This window comes from Lycorma delicatula, chromosome 10, assembly GCF_047948215.1.
Source record: "Lycorma delicatula isolate Av1 chromosome 10, ASM4794821v1, whole genome shotgun sequence".
NCBI lineage: Eukaryota > Metazoa > Arthropoda > Insecta > Hemiptera > Fulgoridae > Lycorma > Lycorma delicatula.
In genome coordinates, this window is record NC_134464.1 from 38,778,194 (window position 1) to 38,800,505 (window position 22,312).

Sequence of the window (22,312 nt, forward strand, 5' to 3'; positions counted from 1 at the left end):
TCACCGTATTAAACTTTACAAGATAAACTAAACAGATAAAATGCACACAACCGTCCACATATACAAACAGTACAATGACTATGGCAAATAGACAAGATGACGATGGGTAATTGATACTGTAACTGTAGTGTCATTAGAACGGTTGCAGCCTATACAGAATGAATCAGTTTTATAAAAATACTGTCGTTCCTATCGATAATATGAACAGGATGTTAATAATTAAGGATGTATTCTGTATAAGCAGCATCCGGTATTGATAAATGAAAGCCTAATGTAACTAGATTTATGTGATTGAATTTAGGTACTTCTAAGAAAACATTTACTTTACATAAATTATCCTGGCCAAAGACTATGTTTCAAGGCAAGTACACTCTTATTTTTTCTCTCCAATTCCAAGAAAAAAAGTGCAGGAGGTACTCGAATAAAAATGGTAATTGAGATGACAAAGTGTATATTGAGATAGTAATTGTCTTGATGTTTTTTTTTATTAATTTATCATATTAAAAAAACTGTTTAATTTTTTTAAACAGTTTTTTTCTCTATTTCAAAAAAATATAGATCTCTGGTGAAAGTAATCAATAGGAACAAAGAGAATAGCAGTTATTGGAAATTGTTAATTTTAATAAATTAACAAACTCATATTTTTTCCAATTATTTGTGATTTTGTGGGTATTTTTGTTAGTTGTTTCAGATTAGCGAGTTGTTTAAAGATGTGTAATGCAAGTTTTCTCTAGTTTATTATTTATCCAGGACAGTTTGTTTAGTCATACATATCTTGTGAAAACTAGTATATGTAATTGTTAAAACTATAAAGGTGTAAATTCTACTTTGTTAAATGTGTCTTTTTTATGTAGTTATTTTATCGCATTCTTTAAGTATTTTGCAGATTTTAAAGCTTTTTGTGTTGTTTTTGAATGGAAGTTTAGTAAATGTGAGAATTTTTTTAAATGTGTTAATTAAACTTAATATATTAATTTATTAACTTTATTTTTAAGAGACTACTTTAAGAGATTGTACTTATTTGCTATAAAGGTTCATATTTTCTTCATTAAATGTTTTAATATTTATAAAAAGTGATAACACACAAGCGTGAATCAAATATAGATGGTAATTTTCTTTAATAAGTTTATTGATTAATATTATACACAATTCATACCTTCATTATTTCTCTATATAGTCTCCTGCATAATCTACCCACTTTTGCCAACGATTTGGAAGCTTGAATATTTCTTTTTCATAGTACATTTGAGGACGAGTCGTCAACCAATTGCGCACTCACTCTTCGACGTCTTCATTGTTTCAAATTGTTTTCCTCCAAGGGATTCTTTTAAGGGCGCAAACAAAAAATAGTCACTGGGGCACAAATCTGGACTGTAAGGAGGGTGGTTGATGATTTCCCGGTGCATTTTTCCCACCTTATCCCTTGTCAAAATTGCAGTGTGTGGTGTGGTGAAAGATGACCATGGAGAAAGATGACATCTGTGAATGGCATACCCTGTCTTTTGTTTCAGTAGGTGGCTATTGTTGATTGTGAAGGGTTTGATTTTGTTATGTTGATACCCTCACCATTCGTTGATTGTGGAGAAAATCAATGAGTAAAACTCCGCTTGAGTCAAAACAAATTGTTGCAAGAACCTTTCCAGCTGACACATGGGTTTTGGCCTTCACTGGGCAGCCCTCGTCTTTCCTTTGCCACTCCTTACTCACCATTTTTGACTCCAGAGTGTAATGATAGACTCATGTCTCATCACATGTGATGATGCATCTCAAACAATCGTCCTCTTCTTGCCAAAATCAATTCAGATGTCTCTCACAGATCTCCAACCTGACCTGTTTTTGATTTTCAGTCAACAACTTCAAAACCCATCGAGCACTAATTTTTCTAAAGCCAAGTTGATCAGTGATAATGAATTGAGCATTTCCATAGCTGATACCCAGTTCTGAGACAATTTCTTCAACAGTGAACCGGCGATCACCTTTGATAAGCTCTTGATTGGCATGGATGTTGTCAGCTGTGAGACTTGACCTTAGGCGACGATCATAACTTTCTTTTCTACACTTTCTCGCCTGACATTAAATTGTCTGGCCCATGTATACACTTGGTTCTGGGACAGTGTAGTGTCCCCAAACTGTTCCTTTAAACGAGTTAAAATTTCTGCTGGTTTAGCACCTTCATTAGTTAAAAACCTTATGATTATACATTGTGCAACAGGCGACGGAACCTCTTGCTCACTCATGGCTGTACTGATGGCAGAACGGAGTGGAGAGCTAACCAAACTGGTTCCCCCTCTCTAACACACTGAACATTCTCTAACACCTGCACTCTTCCATCGTAACTGCTTGTTGTGTAGAATAACAAAATTACCATTTAAAATTGATTCATTCTCTTAAAACTGTTAAATACCACACGATTAACTTTTAACCTAATGGAATTTTCTCTTCCATTAACATCACCTTTTTCTTTGACATTACTGATAGCACTATTATTTTACAGCGTCTTTAAAAATTTAGGGAACCCGCTTAAGAATATGATTATGTATGATATATTCTATGCTTTTTAGATAGTCATTTATCATGTTGCTTTTGCTAAATTTTACGTTTATCAGTATCTCAATACAAAGCAAGCTTGAACAAATAATTATGTAGGAAAGGAGAATGAAATCTCTTGTTTCTTAAGCAAAATAATTTTGACTAAAAAAAAAGATAATAATAGATACTAAAAGGTAAATTTGATAAGTAATAAATTAAATAGATTATTACTACACACTAACTTAGTCATCTGATTCACTACCATCGGGACCAGACAAAGTTGAAATGAAAGCAGCTGATAAGACAAGAACCACTCTAGTGATTCTAAAAAACAATGGGAAAATCAAAACTAACAGGACAGCATTGTCCAGCAGTATATTGAAATTGTGCAGAGCTTTCCTTATGGGAGAACAGTTTGAGGCCTGGCCAGACCAGTTATGTTTTCAAGCTGAAAGCTCCTCATTGGTGTCTGCTCTTGACCAACATTCTATTAGAAGATGATAGTTGGATTCTATAAACAATACATTTTGGACTTAGGTGAATGATCACATCTTTGAACTGATCAGACCGAGGCTAGTATTTCAGATCCAGTGAAGACGGAATCAGGAGCAGATAAATGGCTATGTTGTCAGCCAAAAAATTTTTCAGTGACATCTATCAGTTCCAATGTGTTCAGATACTTGGTATTGCACACCATGGATATGATATGAGAGTTATTTTTTTTTCAAGGTCCTATCGGTCGCGAAATAAAAACACGCGCAAAAATCGGATGAACCTTTGCGCATATGTGTGGCGCAGCGTCTAATATGGCCTTCAATCATGCCGCGTCACTTCGTTTAGTTCTGAACATGCAGCTAGCACGTAAAAATGTCTACAACAATACCATCTCCCGCCAAGTGTGAAGTGCGTGCGGTAATTCGATTTCTTCAGGCTGAGGGGTGTAATGCAGCTGAAATTCATCGACGAATAAGTAATGTGTATGGTGAAACTGCAATGAGTGAGAGCAAAGTGCGACAACAGTGCAGGAACTTTAAAGCAGGACGTGCAGATTTTCATGATGCAGGCGGTCAGGGAAGGAAGCGAGTGTCAACCAATGATCTCGAAGTGGATGAGGCAATTCGAGAAAATCGTTGGTTCACAATTTCTATTTTGAGTGATACGTTTTACAAAATTTCAAGGTCAGCTCTCCACACCATTGTGAGTGAGGGACTTCAGTACCGCAAACCGTGTGAAATGGGTTCCCAAGATGCTGTCTGACCATCACAAAACAATGAGAATTGACACCTCACTAACGTTTCTCCAGCGCTACCACAATGAAGGAGAAGATTTTTTGAACAAAATTGTCACAGTGGACGAGACATGGGTCCATTTCAAAACTGAAGAAACAAAAGAACAATCCAGACAGTGGATGCATTCTCATTCTCCCAGTAAACCAAAGGAGTTCAAGCGAACCTTCTCCAACAGAAAGTGTATGGCTACTGTGTTCTGGGACTGAAATGGAGTTCTCTTAGTGGAATTCATGGAACGTGGCACGACCATCACTGCAGCCTCATACTGTGTGACTCTTCAACGTCTATGAAGGGCAATTCAAAATAAGCAGAGAGGAACGTTGTCATCAGGCATTGTCTCTCTCCATGACAATGCTCGGCCGCACACTGCAGCTGTAACAAAGAAGCTCCTGCAGCATTCTCGTTGGGAAGTATTTGATCACCCACCATACAGCCCGAACTTGGCTCCATCTGATTCTCATCTCTTTGCTAACATGAAACACTGGTTAGGAGGACAACATTTTGGCACAGACATCGAGCTGCAGACCAGCGAAGAAACATGGCTGAAAGCACAGGCTGCTCCGTTCTATGACAAGAGTATTGGAAAGTTGGCACCATGCTACAACAAATGTCTAAATCGGAGTGGTGATTATGTAGTGAAATAGCGTAACTATGTAAGTACTTGTTACAAATAAAAAATTTTTTATTTTCACTGTGGTTTTAATTTCGTGACTGATCGGACCTTGAAAAAAAAATGACCCTCGTATAAGAAAAAAATATTTGAGTGAGTACTACATATTGTATGTAATAAACAATATGTGTTAACAAACATTATGGGATTTTGATTTGATTCCTTGTATTTTCAGATTATTAGAATGTCATATTTTTTTATTACCTCATCTACATATAAATTTAAAAAAAAACATGTTAGATTGTGTCTATATCTTTCTCTTATTCATGTTGTTTGTCATTTTTGACATATCTAATTTTGAAGATGATGAGTTACTTAATATCTGTGTATTAATATGGTATCTTTAAAATTTAGTTCCATTAAATCTGAACGTATTTAATCTGACAATTCAGTTCATCAATGAACGTAAACGATTAACTGGAATGTGTTTATATTTTATTTAATTAGTTAATGTACAAGGTAAAATAATTTTTTATGATTTTTTACAGCTCCTTAATTTTTACTTATTTATTTAGGGTTGCTATTGAACAGGTTTCGCTGAAATGTGAACAAATAAAAAATGATGAAAATCACATACCTTATTCATTAATTGAGTTTTATTTAGCCTCTACAGAAGTGGATAAAAAAGATGTTATTGGAATGGCAGTAGATTTATTGTTAGCTGGAATAGATACAGTAAGTTTTACTATTTATTAAAATAAATAAAAGAAGTGATTAATGAAAACAAATGTGATAAACTTTAATCACAAAAAGATTTATTTAACCCTATCTGGCCTACAAGTTGGATGTTGCAGGCCAGTTGGATGTTGGCCTACAAATGCACATCTTTTCCAACTATGTGCATTTCCTACACAATCCAGAGTTGCAGATGTATTTATTCTGCTTAAAATGCTTTTCAATTTATTGCAGTTATAATGATTATTAGTATTATTAATGAGTTTAAAATATTGTAGTTATATAATATTGTAGCTAAATATTGTAGTTATAGATTTTTCGTCTAAATAAAAAATATATTAAGGGAGTTAAAAAGTCTATAAAAGTAATTAATTTAAAGTTAAATTAGTTTTATTTTATGAAATTAAGAAAATTCAGCTAAACCCGAAGTAAATAAAATTTTTACTTAATTCCAATAAACGTAAATAACAATTAAGGAAGATGGATAGACATTTAACCTCTCTAATTAATTAGTTTTCTCTTTTCTAGATTGCTGATTCACAACATAAGCTAATAGTTAGTATCATAATGTTAACAATATGGACAATTTTTATTGTATGAAAAATGCCATGTCCAACTTGAACTCTGGAACCGTCTTATTTGCTCAGAATGTTGTTTGGTCCGATTCCATGAGTGCCTTACAGGCGATTAATGATATGTACTCCAGACACCCTGTTGTCTGTGAGATTCAGTGTGATATTTTGCAAATGAATCACTGTAATACAACTGTGAGTTTCTGCTGGATCCCCATTCATACTGGAATTTCAGGCATTGAGCACAGTATAGTTCAACAAAGGAGGCTTGTTTCCAACCTCTTTTCATCAATTGCATCGCTTCGAACAATGTTGTCTGTTTTAGATTCTAAAGAGGGTGGTTCATGATGAATGGCAAAGTGAATAGGAAGCTATTAACAATAAGAAGATATTAACAATAAACTTCATCCAATTAAGAACACTCTGTTACCTCCTCATGCAGAAATAACCATTGAGAGGAGATTATTATTTGTTATTTGCGAATAGGACATACTAGGCTCACTCATGAATATCAGATGATGCAAACAAATGCACTTGTTTGTGCACGCTGCGACTGCCAACTAACAGTGCATCATATCCTTGTGGATTGTATCTGTTGTGCGGCATTGTGTCACAAGTTTAAACTGGTGGCTAACATGCAAAATATTGTAGGGTACAATGAAATGTTGTTTTTGAATGTCATGCTATTTATAAAGACCATGCATCTTGATTCAAGAATTAGTTATTTATTTGGTCTTTATCATCTGTGTATACCATTTAGTGTATGCTGGTTGTTAATCCTGTTCTTTGTAATCTTTTTTAATACGTCATGGAATCTTTCCATCTATGGAAAGAGTCAATTTTATGATCTTAATTAAAATTATTAATGTGATATATATTTTGTTTTTGTCTCTTCTAGCATATGTTACAGGCATTTTCCTTTTAGATGTAATTTTACATTGTTGGGTTTTAGCTTTAATTAATTTTTAATTGTTGGTTTTTAAATTTATTAATTTACACCAATTATATAATATTTGGATGATGATAACATGAAAGCGATTTTTGCCCAGAAAAATCAAAGAAAAAAATTACTACCTTTGTCAGAAAAATACTTATTTAATGTAAACAAAAAACCAAATTTTTTTTTGGTGTGAAAATTTTGTAAACACAAAATTTGCTGTTATAAAAAACAATTAAAAAAAACTGGAAATTACACAACAATTGTAAAATAAAAATAAGTATATAAATATTACTGAGATAATAATGTTGGCAATAAAGTTGGTAATAAAATAACAACACCTGATCAACAATATGCAATACTACGGCTTAGCAACTTAAGGACACCACTGAGGAACTTCAAAAGAGTAACAAAAGCAGTACACAAGCATTCCAAGAAAGTGTTGCAAATGGCAGGCCGATTTTTTAACATTTACTATAAACTGGTATGTATAATGCACTTTGGTTTAGTGTACTGTTTCTAAATAAAATTCAAATTTTTCTTACCTTTCTTTGTCTTATTCAATTTACCTTTTTTTTCAGAAATAAATTCTCTACAAGTTTTTAAACAACATTTTATGTGTTTATTACCTATTTAACAAAATAATTGTACATCAAACATAAAAAACTGGGTTTTTTACTCCAATTTATTGGTTTTCACCCCAGATTTCTCAAAAACTATTGCAGATACGATTCTGGGATTTTATTTATTTTATTTGATTTTTCAGGTCAAAAACAATAATAAATCACCAATTCTGCCCCTTAATTAGTGTCCTGAAAATTTCAGTACTACTTCATTTCACCAGGGTAGCTGAAATCCGAATGAAATCTTTCACTACCCGTAACTCACAAACAAAGCATTTTAAGATATATATGTTTATATGGATATTTTCATTACTTTCACGAGTAGATTAGGTTTTAGTCTCGGGAGAACTTTGTGATACACACTATATCAGAATAAATAAGAAGTATTTGAAAAATTCTCATATATATTATGCAATTCTTTTTAAAATTTTGTTTATTTGTGTTTTTTCTAGATGACTTATACAAGTTGTTTTGCATTATATCACATTGCTAGAAACAGTGAAGTGCAAGAATTGTTATTTAAAGAAGCTTGTTCATTATTACCTACTAGCGATACACCTGTTACTAGTAAAATACTTAGTCAGGCTAGTTATACTAAAGCTGTTATTAAAGAAACATTTAGATTAAACCCTATTGCTGTTGGTGTTGGACGGATTTTACATAAAGATGCTGTACTTTCTGGATACCATGTGCCGAGTGGAGTAAGTATATTTAATAGCCTTATAATTTATAAATTTTTAAAAAATTTTCTTTGAATGAACTCTGATGTGGTTAATTTATTTTGCTAGATTCGATGAATATTTTTATGTAAAATACTTCTATTATGTGTAATCTTTCTTGGAGAATATAGCAATTTGAGTGATGTTTAATTCTGAGTCACTTTATGGTAGAGAACAATCGACTGAAAAACTGTCTGAGAATATTTCATTTCTGTATTTGTCATTTGATGAAGTGCACATGCTCTTATAACGAATTTGGTTCTTTGATGAGTTGCATATTGAAGCACTTTAATGACTCTCCTAATTCTATCATGTCTGATTACTCACAAATAATAAATGACAGACATGAGCGATTATGCCATTTAATTATGCAACACTTAAAAAATGAGAAGTGTTTTGATTACGCTTATTTTTACAGCCACCTGTAGTAACCACTTACATTTCTTTTGTTTTACGTAGTTTTTAACAATAAAATAAATTGGAGCGTAATTTTATTTATCTATTTATTTTTACCAATTACTTCAGGAGTGATTGGGTGGGGTTAGTATAGTAATTAGGTGGTATGGTTTTTATTCATCAGTAACTTCAGAGTAGCTATATGAATTTTTGTGAAATAGGTATCAAACAATTTGTTTCAGTTTTATTACTAAACACCTACATATAACACTGGGAACATACGATTTAAAGGTGAAAGTTGATAGATGGATTTTTTTTTAGCTGAAAAACCAAAATTCTTTGAAACTCATAAAGCTGGTATATAAAAAATAGAAGTACTTGAAAAGTGTGTTAAAACATATCTTTTTTGTTCTATAACAATATTTATATGTGAAAATTTATTAAAAAAATTATTAAAAAATCTTCTAATTTATTAGAGATTACCATTGAAATATTAAATTTAGAACAATTTTTAAATTGACCTTAAGCACTTTATTCTGAAGTGAATTTTATAAAAAAAATTCGTTTGGGCTAGCTTTTGTTGTAAATCAAATTTCTTAAGCGACTGCAAGGAAGTCCCGAATTTTATTGTATAACAAAAGTGCTAAAATATATCATATTTAGTGTATGTACTCAGTACATACATTTACTTTTTTGTTTATTCAAATTAACAACCTAGTTATCTTAATATACAGCTTACCAATCTAGTTTATCTCCTTATATAATTCTGCCACAAATTTGTTCAACTCCTCTTCATTTTTTCTTATCAATACATTTATTTTCAATGATATATGTTGATACATTAAATATATTGTATAATAGAAGTACTCTGTTTATTATGTACTTAGAAAATATTTAAATTACTTTGGCTCATTTAAAATGTTGATTTTTTTATGGGTTTGTTTATTTTGAGTAGCTTTATTTTGTTTTGTTTTTGTAGTTATTTGCTTATTTTACTTTCTTATTCTTGATGTTTGTGCATGTGTGACAGTTAAATGAGATGATCTGAACAAAAAAAAATTCTGTAGAGGAATAATTATTTGTGTCCTTTGCAGCATATAAAGCTGTACCTTATTTGTCTTGTGTGACAGTTTTTACAGTTAGAGTAATAAAATGTTTTTAGATCTCAGGTAAATGAAGTTAACATTTCTATTTGTGATATTACCTGCTTTTTTGATTTTGTGAGACTTCTAAATGTGGTTGTTATTAATATGAATGTTATGAATTTATTGCTAGCATTGATTTAATTTCTTTTTATTTTGAAATACGTGTAGAAGTGTGTTGGTGTTCTTCTATGCTCAATGGATGGTTCAGTAAAATATTTTGTTGTGTGTGCTATTTTTTAGTAGTCTTCTAGTGAAAGAGCAGTGTTGTCCAAAATCCGAATAATAAAATGCTGAATGCTGAAAGTTTATGTTGTATAGTAAGATTAGAAGTATTATGTAAGTTTTCTGTAGATTTTGATGTGTCTCTGTTTCTGTTTCATGATTGTGATTTCTAAGAAGGTTATGCTTTTTTCATATTTGGTGGTAAAGGCTCATAGAAATATGAATCTTTTTGGTGCATTTTGGAGTTTACATTTTCTGGTGTTTCACTTGCATAGGAGGATTATTTTATATATGTACCGATGAAAATAAATTATTTTCTGTGAACTTCTGTCACTATTTGTGAGAATTTTATTTTTTCAGTATGATTCAAAGTATTGTACTATAAACCTGGAGTAGGGGAATTCATTGGTACTTGATAATAGTAACAAAATTCATTAAAATATAGTTAAAAATTATTTAATAAATCAGTTAATATGATTAAATAATTAAAAATGTAATTACTGTAAATTGAAATTTGTATTAAAAAAGTCACATTTATTAATATGGTTTGGACACAATTTTATAAAGTGTTAAATGTTACGAATTTTCATAAATATTTAAGATATTAAAAATTAAAATTGAAACTGGGTTCTTACAAGTGTTTAAAAAAAATTGAAATACAAGTGCTTAAATTCATTTAGTATTTGAAAAGATCCTAAGCAAGATCGAGATTGGAGAAGATTCTTGGTGTTAGCAATCATTTTATTTTCTTCTTTTTCTTTTGCAATAAAAATAACTTATTTATTCTATTTATTGATGTTTTGATATAATTTCATAAATTTTGACTATAATGTAGAGAAATTTGCATTCAGAATTTTTGCTAATTTTTAATAAGTTGTTTTTTGTTTCAGACAGTTGTTGTCACACAAAATCAAGTGACATGTCGTCTTCCTGAATACTTTCCGAAGCCAGATACATTTTTGCCGGAAAGGTGGCTAAAATCATTGAATCATGTGATATGTAGTCCATTTCTTTTATTACCATTCAGTCATGGACCAAGAACTTGTATCGCGCGTCGTTTAGCCGAACAGAATTTGCAAGCTTTTCTTTTACAAGTAACTATTTTTACCAGTATATTTATATTAGAAGTTATTAATAGTAATAGTAATAGTTTTTTGTTATTTTGTCAGAAATGTCGTAATTCAAGAATGATCTAGTTTGGTCTGTTTCATTTGCTTTCATCTTTATTTACACAATCAGAATTAGAGTTGCCTACAAACCTTCTTTGCAATATATTACTTTACTTTCAGATACAATATGGTAATTTAACATCAAAATACTTGTGCTGTACTTTATCTCCTTATGCATTCTAATCTTTATCTACTTTTACACTTTTTCATTTATCCAAATTAACAAACCTGGTTGTGTTAATACATAGTCCATTAATCTCATTTATTTCTAAATAATTCTACCATAGATTTTTATCTTTTGGTTTCATCTCTTCATTTTTTAAATTATCATTACATTTATTTTTCAACATTATGCTGTACCATATTTAAAAGCACCTGTTGGTTTTTCTACTTCCGATGTTCCACTAGCATAAAGTTTGATACCAACTACTTATTTTTTGCTTGATACATTTTCTTACATGTGACAGTTTGCTTCTGATGTTTTCCTTACTTTATCAACTTTCTTTTTTATAATTTTATTCCTTCATTATTTATATATATATATATATATATATATATATATATATATATATAAAATGAAGGTAATATAGCCAAAAATAGGAAAAAAGTTCACATAAACATAGGTCAGAAAATATTTCTCTAGCGAGTTTCAGCTTACAAAACATCTAGCGCTGCTTTTTGCTCCCTCTGTGAAATAAAACCATAATAAAATTCTTGAGGTACAAATCAAGGAGTAAATTTGATGCTTCCTTATGGTTTTTGATCTAAGAAATTGAATGAAAGTGGTCCCAGATGTCTATCTCACTTAGGTTTTAAAAAACTGGGGTAAAACACGAAAACATTTTGTTGGAAAGTATACTTTTGTAGGTTTGAAATAAAATAACTTTGTAATTTACGAATAAACAAATAAAAAATTCTAACTAACTTGTAGAGAATTTAATTCTGAGAAAATCTATGTAAATAACATCTGTAATTTAACACAAATTAGAGAAGTTCAACTTTATTTAGAAACAAAATACACAAACTTGATTGGAAAAGTAATATGATTTTAAACAGAACAATTTTCACCAATGTGTGAACAACAAATGAAAACAAGTAGAAAGTTTATTAATAACTGAAAAAAAAAAAAAAATAGATTTAAAAATATAAAAATCAGATACTTTTTGATTTTTTCTGAAAATGATTAAATATCAAAATGGTTACTTGATAAAGCTGCAAACATTTATTCTAAGCAGTTGCTCACTGTGGCCGCCATTCTGTCCAGTGCATAGTTCAGCTTGGCTGAACTAGAAGATTCCAACTAGAATCCTGCTAGCTGGGTACATCTAAAAGTATCATTATTATTTCTAATAGTGACTCCAGCTTCTGTTATATAGTGACTTAATTCTTCTTCTGTCCAATACGAGCTGAATAGACTGACTTCATCCAACCCGAAAGGGAAAGTCCTCTGATCTAAGATCAGATCAAGGAGGCCATTTTACTGGTCTGTGTCGACCAATCCATTGCTTACTAAATGTGTTATTTAAATGATTTTTACTGGGATCAGTGTCATAAAAATTAATGTAATTTAATCTAGGTAAGAAAGCAGTTGGAGGAAGGAAATTTTTTTTTACTTCTGTTGAAGGAATGAACTTATAGGAAATACATGGTTCAGAAAGAAAAACTCAAAGAAACTAACTAGGTATGGGTGGGGTGAACAGAGTTATTGTTAATTTACTAATTCCTGATAAAAAAAAGATCAAAGAAGGAATTAATAGATGTAGAGGCTGCCCAGGAACCTTTGGACCATTTGGTGTTGATCACAGATTAGTGGCAGTAAAAGTGATTAAAAGATTAAAAGTACAGAAACTGAGGGATGTGAAAGAAATGGATAAGTTTAAGGAAAACATAAAATGTATTATTCCAAGGAGCAAAGTAGGAGAAGTGGAGGAGTGGAAAGAATCTAAAAATATTATGATAAAGCGTGCTACAGTGGTACAACAAGCAGAAAGTGGAGAGTTATCTTGGTGGAATGATAAAGTTAAGGAAGCATTGAGGGAAAAGAAAAGTCTGTTTCTAGAAGGGAATGGGATAAGTGATGGACTGAAGAAACAAGAGTATCAAGAAGCAAAGAGGAATTGCAAGATGGGGTAGTAAAGAAAGAGGTGTTGGAGGAGGGAGTTTATAAATGAATTGGAATAGAATGTTAATAGTAGCAAGAAAAAATTGTATGGCCTGGTAAAGGAGAGGTGAAATGAAAATGCAATGTTGATAAAAAACAAGGTCGATGAAGTGATGCTGAAGGAGGAAGATATTAGAGAAAGATGGAGAGTGTAGTTTTGTGAATTTAATTATGTTGATTGGGGTAGCCCAATGGGGAACACAATGGAGAAAATGGGTCATGACTGGAGGAGGTTGGAGGAAGGAGGTATAATGATGGCTGAAGTTGAGAGAGATAGTAGGATTGAAATGGGAAAGGCACTGGATATGATGTGGTGGCGGCAGAAATGATAAGAGTGGGTAGTGGACTAACAGTACATTGGCTGTACAGAGTGTTTAGAGTAGTTCAGAATGAAAAAAGAATCTTGGATGGTTGGTGTAAAGGAAAAATTGTACCGCCGTTCAAGAAAGGGAATAAGAAGGTATATGAAAATTATAGGGGACAACACTGATACTCCATGCTGCCATGTTATTTAGTAAGTATGGTTGTTTGCAGATGATATTATTGTGTTGGGGAAAAGGAAACAGGAAATAAGAACAAATAAATGTGTGGAAAATGGAATTGAAAGGAGGGGAATAAGGTTAAGTAGGAAGAAAAATAAGACTATGGTTATGAGTCGAAGGGAGAAAGTAGGAAGAGGCATTATTGAAATGGATTGAGAAAATCGTGAATTAGTCAAGAGTTTTGTGCATTTTGGGAGTGAGATTGGGGAGAATGTAAGATTGGAGTTGGAAGTGAGTAGGAGAATAAGACAAGCTAGTGGGTTTTTCCAAGTGGAAGGAAGTTGGAATGGAGTAAAGATATTACCAAGAAATGTAAAGAAATGACGTTTAGAACATATTATAATCTGATCCTAAGATATGGAGTGAACACATGGGTGTTTATGAGTAGGGATTAATCAAGAATTGTGGCTATGGAGATGAAATTCTTGCGAAGTATTAATGTGAAAACAAGGAAAGATAGACTGAGGAATGAAGTAGTAGGTCAATTGTTGGGATGAGTAAGAAGTCCAAAAGGATTGAAAGAAACAGATTGAGGTGGTTTGGACATGTAATGAGAATGTAAAGAGAGAGTGTGTGGAACTCAAGTATGGGAAGCGGCAGAAGGAAGATTATGGAAAAGGTGGATGGCTAAGGTGAAAGAAGATGTAGGAAAGAGAGTAGAAGTTTATGTTCCAAGAGAAAGCATGGAAGGATAGAACAAATGGAGGTTGTTCCTGTGAGGCCCTACCCAGCTTGGGGAAGGTATGAAGAAAAAGAAACCGGTTCATAAACATTTTTTCTGAACTGAAAGAAGTAATGAAAAAAAAGTTATTTGTTTTTAAGTGGGTTGTTAATAATCACTGATTTATTGTTTAGTTTCTCAGTAGGTGGAAGAAATTGGTTATTTAAGAAAAATATAACATTTTTATTTATATATTTAATATAAAATCCTCTATTAAAAAAAATTGTTTATTATCAAAGAAGAGGATAGATTTTTTTTGACCTGTGAGTAATTATTCTTGGTGCTTTATATCTTTGCATATGAGTTTAAAGCTTAGTGTCTTTCTTCATAAAAATGATAAAAGCTGAAAACAAAAATTCTCCAATCACTTTCTTGCTAACATATGCAAATGTTCATTCCATTGTTGAACTTTTTGTAAAAAAAAAATATATCCTTTTCTGCTTATTCCATAAGAGACAATAAGAAACATTCCAAAAGTGCAGCTCGTTAACCAATTAAGAATTAATATTTTCTGATTGCCCTTGCCAAATTTGTGTGATTCTGGATTGATGGCTTTTTAGTTACCATTCATTTTTCAACAAATAGCTATTTCAGTTAGAAATGGTTAAATTTAAAAATTAAAAAGCTGATATGTTCATATCGGCAACTAGTTATAAGAAACAAATACTGTTACTGTTTTGTTATGGATGACTGGTATTTGTAAGTAAAAATGTAATAAAATGTTTATTTCAGAGCAGACAATGTATATAACTTTCAAGAAATTAATTAGTCAGCACATTGTGTCTATGAGCATCAATTTGCAATGTATTTTATGTAATCAATATTATGTTACAATATTGTTTCCCTTCAGCACTATGTAGCAGTAGGTATTTGAAAAAATGTATTTTTCTTTTCAAATACCACTTCATCCTGTTTATTAATTGTTGGTTCAATTATTGTTTAAATTTTCTTATTCAGTCTAATAAAACAACATATAAATATTTTTAGTTTTTAAGAGTAAGAGACTTGTTTGCCTAAAAATATCCAAGTAGGGTGAAGACAATGAGAAAAGGTTAGTTATTAAATAGTAGGATGTATATTAAGGATTTTTTTTTTGTATTTCACATTGGTGTAAAGTTGTGTCAGACTTTACTCAAAAATCGTACTTTTTCGTAGATACCTTTAAATATTGTAAAGAAAAGTTTATTACGAGTATTAAAAGTGAGTAGGTTATCAGAAATCTTATTGAAGAGTAAACTAAAATTGACCTTGGTTTTTTATTGTTATCAGGAAGCAAGTTATTAAGCTTCAAAGTCATCAGAAAATATATAAAGTCTTATATTTATGTAAAACTTAATTTATATTTTGGATTTCTTTTTCAGGTTGTAAGAAATTTTAAGATATCATGGCTTGGAGATGAATTAAATGTTAAATCGCTTTTGATTAATAAACCTGACAAACCTATTTCACTTAAATTTAATTTGCGATAAAATTTTTATCCACCAGATTATTCAAAAAGGACTTAACAACTTTAAAAGGATATAATAATTTATTGAGATAACTTTCCATTTTTAATGTGATGTACCTGAAGTCGATTTTTCATTCCAGATTGTAGCCAGTAAGTTGAACGTTACCTCTTTACCTGCGGTGTTAATTCGAAGTCTTAACCCAACAACATCAGCAGGCAAAGGTACATGACCCAATCTTTAATGAGATTCCACTAGAAAAAATCTAGTGGGTTCAAATCTGGGGAGTGAGATGGCTATGCAATTGGACCTTCACGACCAATCTGCTGACCTGAGAATCGAACATCAAGAAAATCTTGCTGATAGTAATGCCATCCATCTCGGTCATCATTGTTTAACTGAGGAATTAGAAAATTTTGAAGCATGTCCAGATAAACAATGCCATTAACAGTTGCCTCCTGGAAATAGTACAGTTTTTTTTTGTGTAGGGCACAAAAAAATATTGAACTTAGGGCTAACACAAACATGCTACAAAGTTTCATGACAGTTTTCACTACCCTATATTCAGCAATTATGGATTTTTATCTTTCCACTGATGTGAAATGTTTACTCATTACTAAAAATCACACTATCTAAAGATGTATCGTTACCTGCACATTTATCCATCATTTCCACTCAAAACTGCAGCCGAGCAATTTTGTCGTCATCTGTAATGTGTTGAACCATGGTTAGTTTATATGGCTCCAGGTGTTAATACACGCCAAACAGTAATTTGTGGAATGCCAGTTTCATGTGACGCTTGTTGAGTTGATTTGTTTGGACTACATGCAAAGCTTTCTCTGATTTGTTCCACAGCTTCAGGGATGTGTGGATGTCCAGGTGATTTTGTAAGTTTAACAGAACTTTTCTCAATGAATGTTTGAAAGTATGAAAATTATATTGAACTGCAGTTGCTGACTGCAAATCATGAAACCAAAACACGGAGCAAACACATTCCGTACTAGTAAATGTATCCATTTTTAACAACACTGGTGACAGTGCTGATGATTGAATTTGATACTAATGAAGTCAATAAGTGAAATTTGATACTGAAGTCAAAACTTGCTATGAAATGGTATTGATGTGTTTTGCTATGAAATGAGGTCTCAACCAAATCTGTAAGGTATTTAAATAACTTTTTATATGCTTTTAAAGTTTTGAAGTCCTTTTTGAATCGCTTAGTATTTCATCAAAGGTAAATACAGTTTGGTAAGTTTATAATAAATTTGTATATAATTTAAAATATTTTTTTATAATTTGTTTTATTTGATATGGTGTTTTGTTCTGTATTTTTTTTTTAAATTTATTAAATATTTTATTTATGTTTTTATTTTGTTTTCTTTCTGTTCAACCATTTTTCTTTTACTTTTAATTAACTTGCATTAATTTTTATATTCTATGTACTGTATACTTGTTTTTGGTTGTGTTTCTTTAAGTGTTTTTAGTGTTACAGTAGTGTATGTGTTCATTTTTCTTTTCAATCCCTATTTTCTAACATTTCCCTAACATTAACATTTCCCTAACTATGTTTTCCATTTTTTAATTTTTTTTAGTGATAGAATCTGATTTTATTAAAAAAATATATATATTATGTTCTCATAAAACAAAATTACAGCAGTTAAGAATTGAAATGAACTTGATTTTAGGTTATTTTTGGTTTCAGAAATCCCTTCTTTTTATCCCTTCTTTCCCTATAAGAAGAAATTTTTAGTAGACTGTACAAGATGCTACTTTGTACAGTCAAACAAATAACTGTACAACTATACCTCAAGCTAGCACTGGGTTAACTTGAAACAATAACCTAGGCTAATAAGGTGAGGATCAATTGATGTCAGAAGGAATATATATACTATTTAGGAAGGAAATTTAGTTTTTACAAGTAGGAACAGAGAAAGTGTTGGGCATTACCAGTTCAAGAACTGTTTAAGAAAGTCTGCAATACAGTTTATGGACTTTATGTGTGACCAAAAAGTATCTGGTTTTTTGGGTAAGGGAATCAATTAAAAACGTTTTAATTCAATATCTTCAACAATTAAGGAATTTGGTAGGTTTTTCTAGAAAAACAGCACTTTATATTCTGTGTAGTAAGATTGTTTCTTTTATTTTTGTTTTATTTGTCTTTGTCATTTATAGTGATAAACTTCTCTACCAGTATCATTTGTGTGCTTCTTTCTGATATTTTTGAAACAATTTATTGACAAACATGGTGTAGTTTCAGATCATTGTGTAGGACACTATGACAACTTCCTAATGGTATTTGACTTCTGACATTACTTTCTCGTAGATTTCCATCTATATATGAATGTACATTGTTTTTGTCATCGATGTTAATATTACCCTTATGGAAATCCTTGTGGCACTCATAAACTTTTGTTTTATTCATCACTATTATGATTATTCAGATTGGTAATGTCTGTGAAGATGATACTTTTTTTAATGTAAAGTATAAAATTTGTTCAGTACTCAATGATGGATATTTTGAGCTGAATGATGACATATTTCATATTATAATTGTTGGACGGTGAATAAGAATTCAATCCTGATCATATTGTATCATAAATGCTGCAAAATCATGAAAACGTAATATCCCTGATATGATTATTATTTTAAATAGAAGTTTCAAGTTCTGAAAATATTTGATACTTACCTCATATTAAAAATAAATACATTACAAAAATGTAAAATACAATTAATAATAGTTGCAATATAATGTAGTCTTAGTCTTTACCTTTAATTTTTGTAGGTACAGGTTTTAATTCTTAAATTCATACAGGTATAAAAAAAATTATGCACATCAGTAAGGTAAAAAAAAGTTGTGAAATTAAATTTAAAGTAGTACTATTTTGTGTGTTTATTCTTATTTTATGGATTATATATTCATTAATTGTAATGTCAGTTTAACTGATCCATTTTTACTAACATCTGTTACTAATGAAACCCTAGGCGGCGTAAGAAGTGTGTACTGCGAAAATAATTATAAGAGTAATATCCAGTTTTGTTCCCATGACCATCTTTTATCACTTTTGCATACGTGATTGAAATAGTTGGGAATTTAGCCAAATAAAATATTTACACTGAATGTACAATATATATGTGTGTGCAAATGTCAGTGTATGTATGTACTTAGTCAAAACATTTATTTTTTAAAGAAATATTAGTCAGGTGGACTCATGGCCAGAAGTTTATTCTTTAATAATATAATTTCCATTATTTGATGTGTATAATATTTATAATTAGTTGGATTTGTATGTGTGGGTGTGTGTGTGTGTGCATGTGTAGTATATACACATTTATATATATATGAGAGAGAGAGAGATAGAGAGAGAGAAAGAGAGAGAGTGATATGGTAGTATAACAAGCAGTTTAATGTAATATTATTAGTATGTTTAATGGACATGTTATATTTACCGTAGTGCACATGGTTTGTTAAAGATAATTGTAAAATCCAGACACTCATCTTAATTTCTAAACATAGATCAGACAGAGGGCTCCGGGATAGTTTTTTTAATGTTCTTATTTGCTTTTGTGCTAGAGGCAAAAATGAAATTCCTGAACGGCTCACTGATGGTTTTCTTAAACATTCTCTATTCTGCTTGCTTCGGTTATACATTGCCAATGCTTTAGCTAGCTTGCTCTGCTTTTATTTATATTTCATTTCATTTCATTTTATTTTTTGTAACTTATTTTTTAGTTATATTGTTTACTTGCCAAGTATTGTCATACCCTAAGGAGGACAAGGCAGAGGGCAAGATTGGAATTAATTTATATATATTCACATTTGAACAACTATACTTTATCTGAACGAACATTGCTTTTTGTTTTTATTTTAATTTTTTTTACTCAACAGCTATAACAATTTGATCAAACCATATTTACCACTACTACTGCATTACTATTCTAATATTATATCTAAATTTAGCTCATTTCTTTGTTATTTTACTCATTTTATTCTTCTTTTTAATAAACAGTTTTTTTTTCGTTTACACTTACTTCTGTTTTATTATCTTGTATTGCAACAATGGAACGGCCATCTTTTTGGAAAGTACCTAAGTATTTAAAGGATTATCAAGTATCTGAACCTACAACAACTGTAAGTTTATTGTTTATATATAATAATTTCATTTTATATAAACTAAAAACTTTTTATTGTATTAAACAAATGAGAAAAAATAACAGCCTTACAAATATTTTTTATTTGATTAAAAAAAAGTTTGAAATTTAATCTTATAATTCTTAATATAGTTATTGATTATTGATCATTTGAAAGTTTTTCTTGTAATGTAATTTACTTTGTGGTATGGATTAAATTATTAAGATATAGTATGTTTGATATTGTTTTGTTTACAAATCTATAAATATTTTTCATTGTTTTTATTGAAATTTATATGTTCAAAATGCTAAATCTTTTCTTATTTTAAAAACTACTTTAAATATGTTTCAAATTATTATATATGTAATTGAAGGTTTTCGCTCAAAATAAAATTTTCAAAAAAAAACTTTCTGAAAATTAAAAAAAATTAAATTTTTATTGAATTTAATATTTTCAGTAAAAAATTAATTTTCTATATGTATTTGTATTCACAATAAAATTCTTTGAACTAAAACTCTAATATTATTACATTTTTCTGAAAAAAAGAAAGTACAATAATAAAATTATTTTTGATTGGAAAATTGTATAGTTTCCCCAAACTACACCAGGAGGAGGATTATGTTCTTAGATGATATGTTTATTTGTAAAATATTAATGAGTTAACATTGTAGAAAAAGGGTTTCAAAAAAGGATACTGTCAGCTCCTGTTACAATATTATCCCAGAAAGATAATTATAAAAATGAAGTGATTTTTATATGTAATTGTTTAGATATGATCATGAAAATATTATTTTAAACAACTAACAAATCGTTTAACGCTTTTAATGTGGTCAATGTAAATGGAACAGGCTCATGTCACATCTACAGCCTTGTTTACTTATGGCAACTTTATTCTGTTTTATAGCATTTCGCTATCACCAGTTTGAAAATTATTAGAAAAATCATATGTTTATGATATATACATATATACCTGTTTGAAAATTAATGATACAATTTCCAAGTTAAATTTTAATTTTTGTAGTTTTCATGTAATTTAAAAAATTAACTTTACATATCTGTTGAGATTATCTTGTATTTTTATTTTTATAGAATGACTTCAAATAATAAATTTACTACAAAAGAATGTTTGGAAAGTTTATTTAACTACTTCAGAAAGCTATATAATATGTATTTTAATGTTTTAATTATTATTTAAAATGCTAGGATTTTACTTGAGTTTTAGTTTATTCATCAGTTATCATAATGTAGAAAAAGAGAAAAATAAAATACTTTGATAAAACAGTTAAGAAAAAACCAAATAAATTAAAATGTAAATTTATCAGACATACTTGTTATGTATACAGATTTGTAAAAAAAAAAAATTCTGAAAAATTTATTACTAGTTATTCTACTTCTAATTATTCTTTTTATAGCCTTCATCTGATAATTTTTCAGAAATCTCTGCATCTTCAAAATAATATTTTTAAACTTAATTCAAATTTTAAAATTGTTGATAGTTGTTTGCTTTGCCAACTGTTGAAATAAAGTGAATTAGTTGAATTAAAGTGAGTTGCAGTGTTGTAAATATGTACCATGTTGAACAAGTATAATTGTAAACTGGTTGATTGCGTACCATAAAATCTACACTATTATTTAAAGAGGAAGAGGGTTTTTGTTTGTTCAGGATAACCAAAAAACTACTCTATCAATTAGAACAAAACTTTTACCCATGTTTCTTGGCATAACTGAGAAGGTTTTTAGATATATTTCATCTTGAAAAATCTAAAAAAAAAGTATATATATGTAGTAGTAGTGTGCCGGTTGAAGCACAAACTTTAATGAACTGTGAACTGTGAGTCTATCACTGTTTGAACTGGGTTTGACTGAACGATTAGAATCAATCGAATAAATAATATTACAAAAATAATAGAATTAGATTTACATTAAATAAATTAATAAAATCCTGTTTAACAATAATGGGCTTTCCATGAGGACTGCGTGTGAGGCTAGTGGTGTGGTATGCCTCGTGGTGGTTGGTAGGTCTCGTGGGAGGCTAGACCAATTATCACCATCAACTGGTAACAAACGGGGTCTCCTGGGGCGTAGTTTTGGGAGGTAGAATGGGGTGCTCTGCAAACAATTGTCCAATTTTCAAAAATCAAACAGGGTATTTGTTAGTAGGTTGAAGGCTGACTTTTACATGCATCAAGTGCACTCTCAATATAATAGATTACGGTTATTCGGAAATTATGTTATTTTTGCATCCAATCTTCCGATTTTCAAAATTCAAACAGGGTATTAGTATGTGTATATATAAAGTGTGTTGTTTGTTCTTGGATCACACAAGTACCGACTAACTGATTGCTTTCAATCTGCAGGATACATTTGT

General features: G+C 30.3%; 2 protein-coding genes across 4 annotated transcripts in view; both read left to right on the forward strand.

Moving 5' to 3' along the window:
- Positions 1 to 17,176, forward strand: part of LOC142331268 (cytochrome P450 302a1, mitochondrial-like) — a 38,326-nt gene extending 21,150 nt beyond the window's left edge. For all 3 annotated transcript variants that reach the window (XM_075377043.1, XM_075377042.1, XM_075377044.1), the window contains exons 6-9: positions 5,004 to 5,163; positions 7,748 to 7,996; positions 10,668 to 10,871; positions 15,732 to 17,176. In XM_075377043.1, coding sequence (XP_075233158.1) covers positions 5,004 to 5,163; positions 7,748 to 7,996; positions 10,668 to 10,871; positions 15,732 to 15,839 — 721 coding nt within the window. In that variant the 3' untranslated portion in view covers positions 15,840 to 17,176. The remainder of the gene's footprint in view (positions 1 to 5,003; positions 5,164 to 7,747; positions 7,997 to 10,667; positions 10,872 to 15,731) is intronic.
- Positions 17,177 to 19,454: 2,278 nt separating this feature from the next.
- Zasp66 (PDZ_signaling and DUF4749 domain-containing protein Zasp66) overlaps positions 19,455 to 22,312 on the forward strand; it is a 232,438-nt gene continuing 229,580 nt past the window's right edge. The window contains exon 1 of the mRNA XM_075377122.1: positions 19,455 to 19,944. Within this exon, the coding sequence (XP_075233237.1) occupies positions 19,873 to 19,944 (72 nt within the window). The 5' untranslated portion in view covers positions 19,455 to 19,872. The remainder of the gene's footprint in view (positions 19,945 to 22,312) is intronic.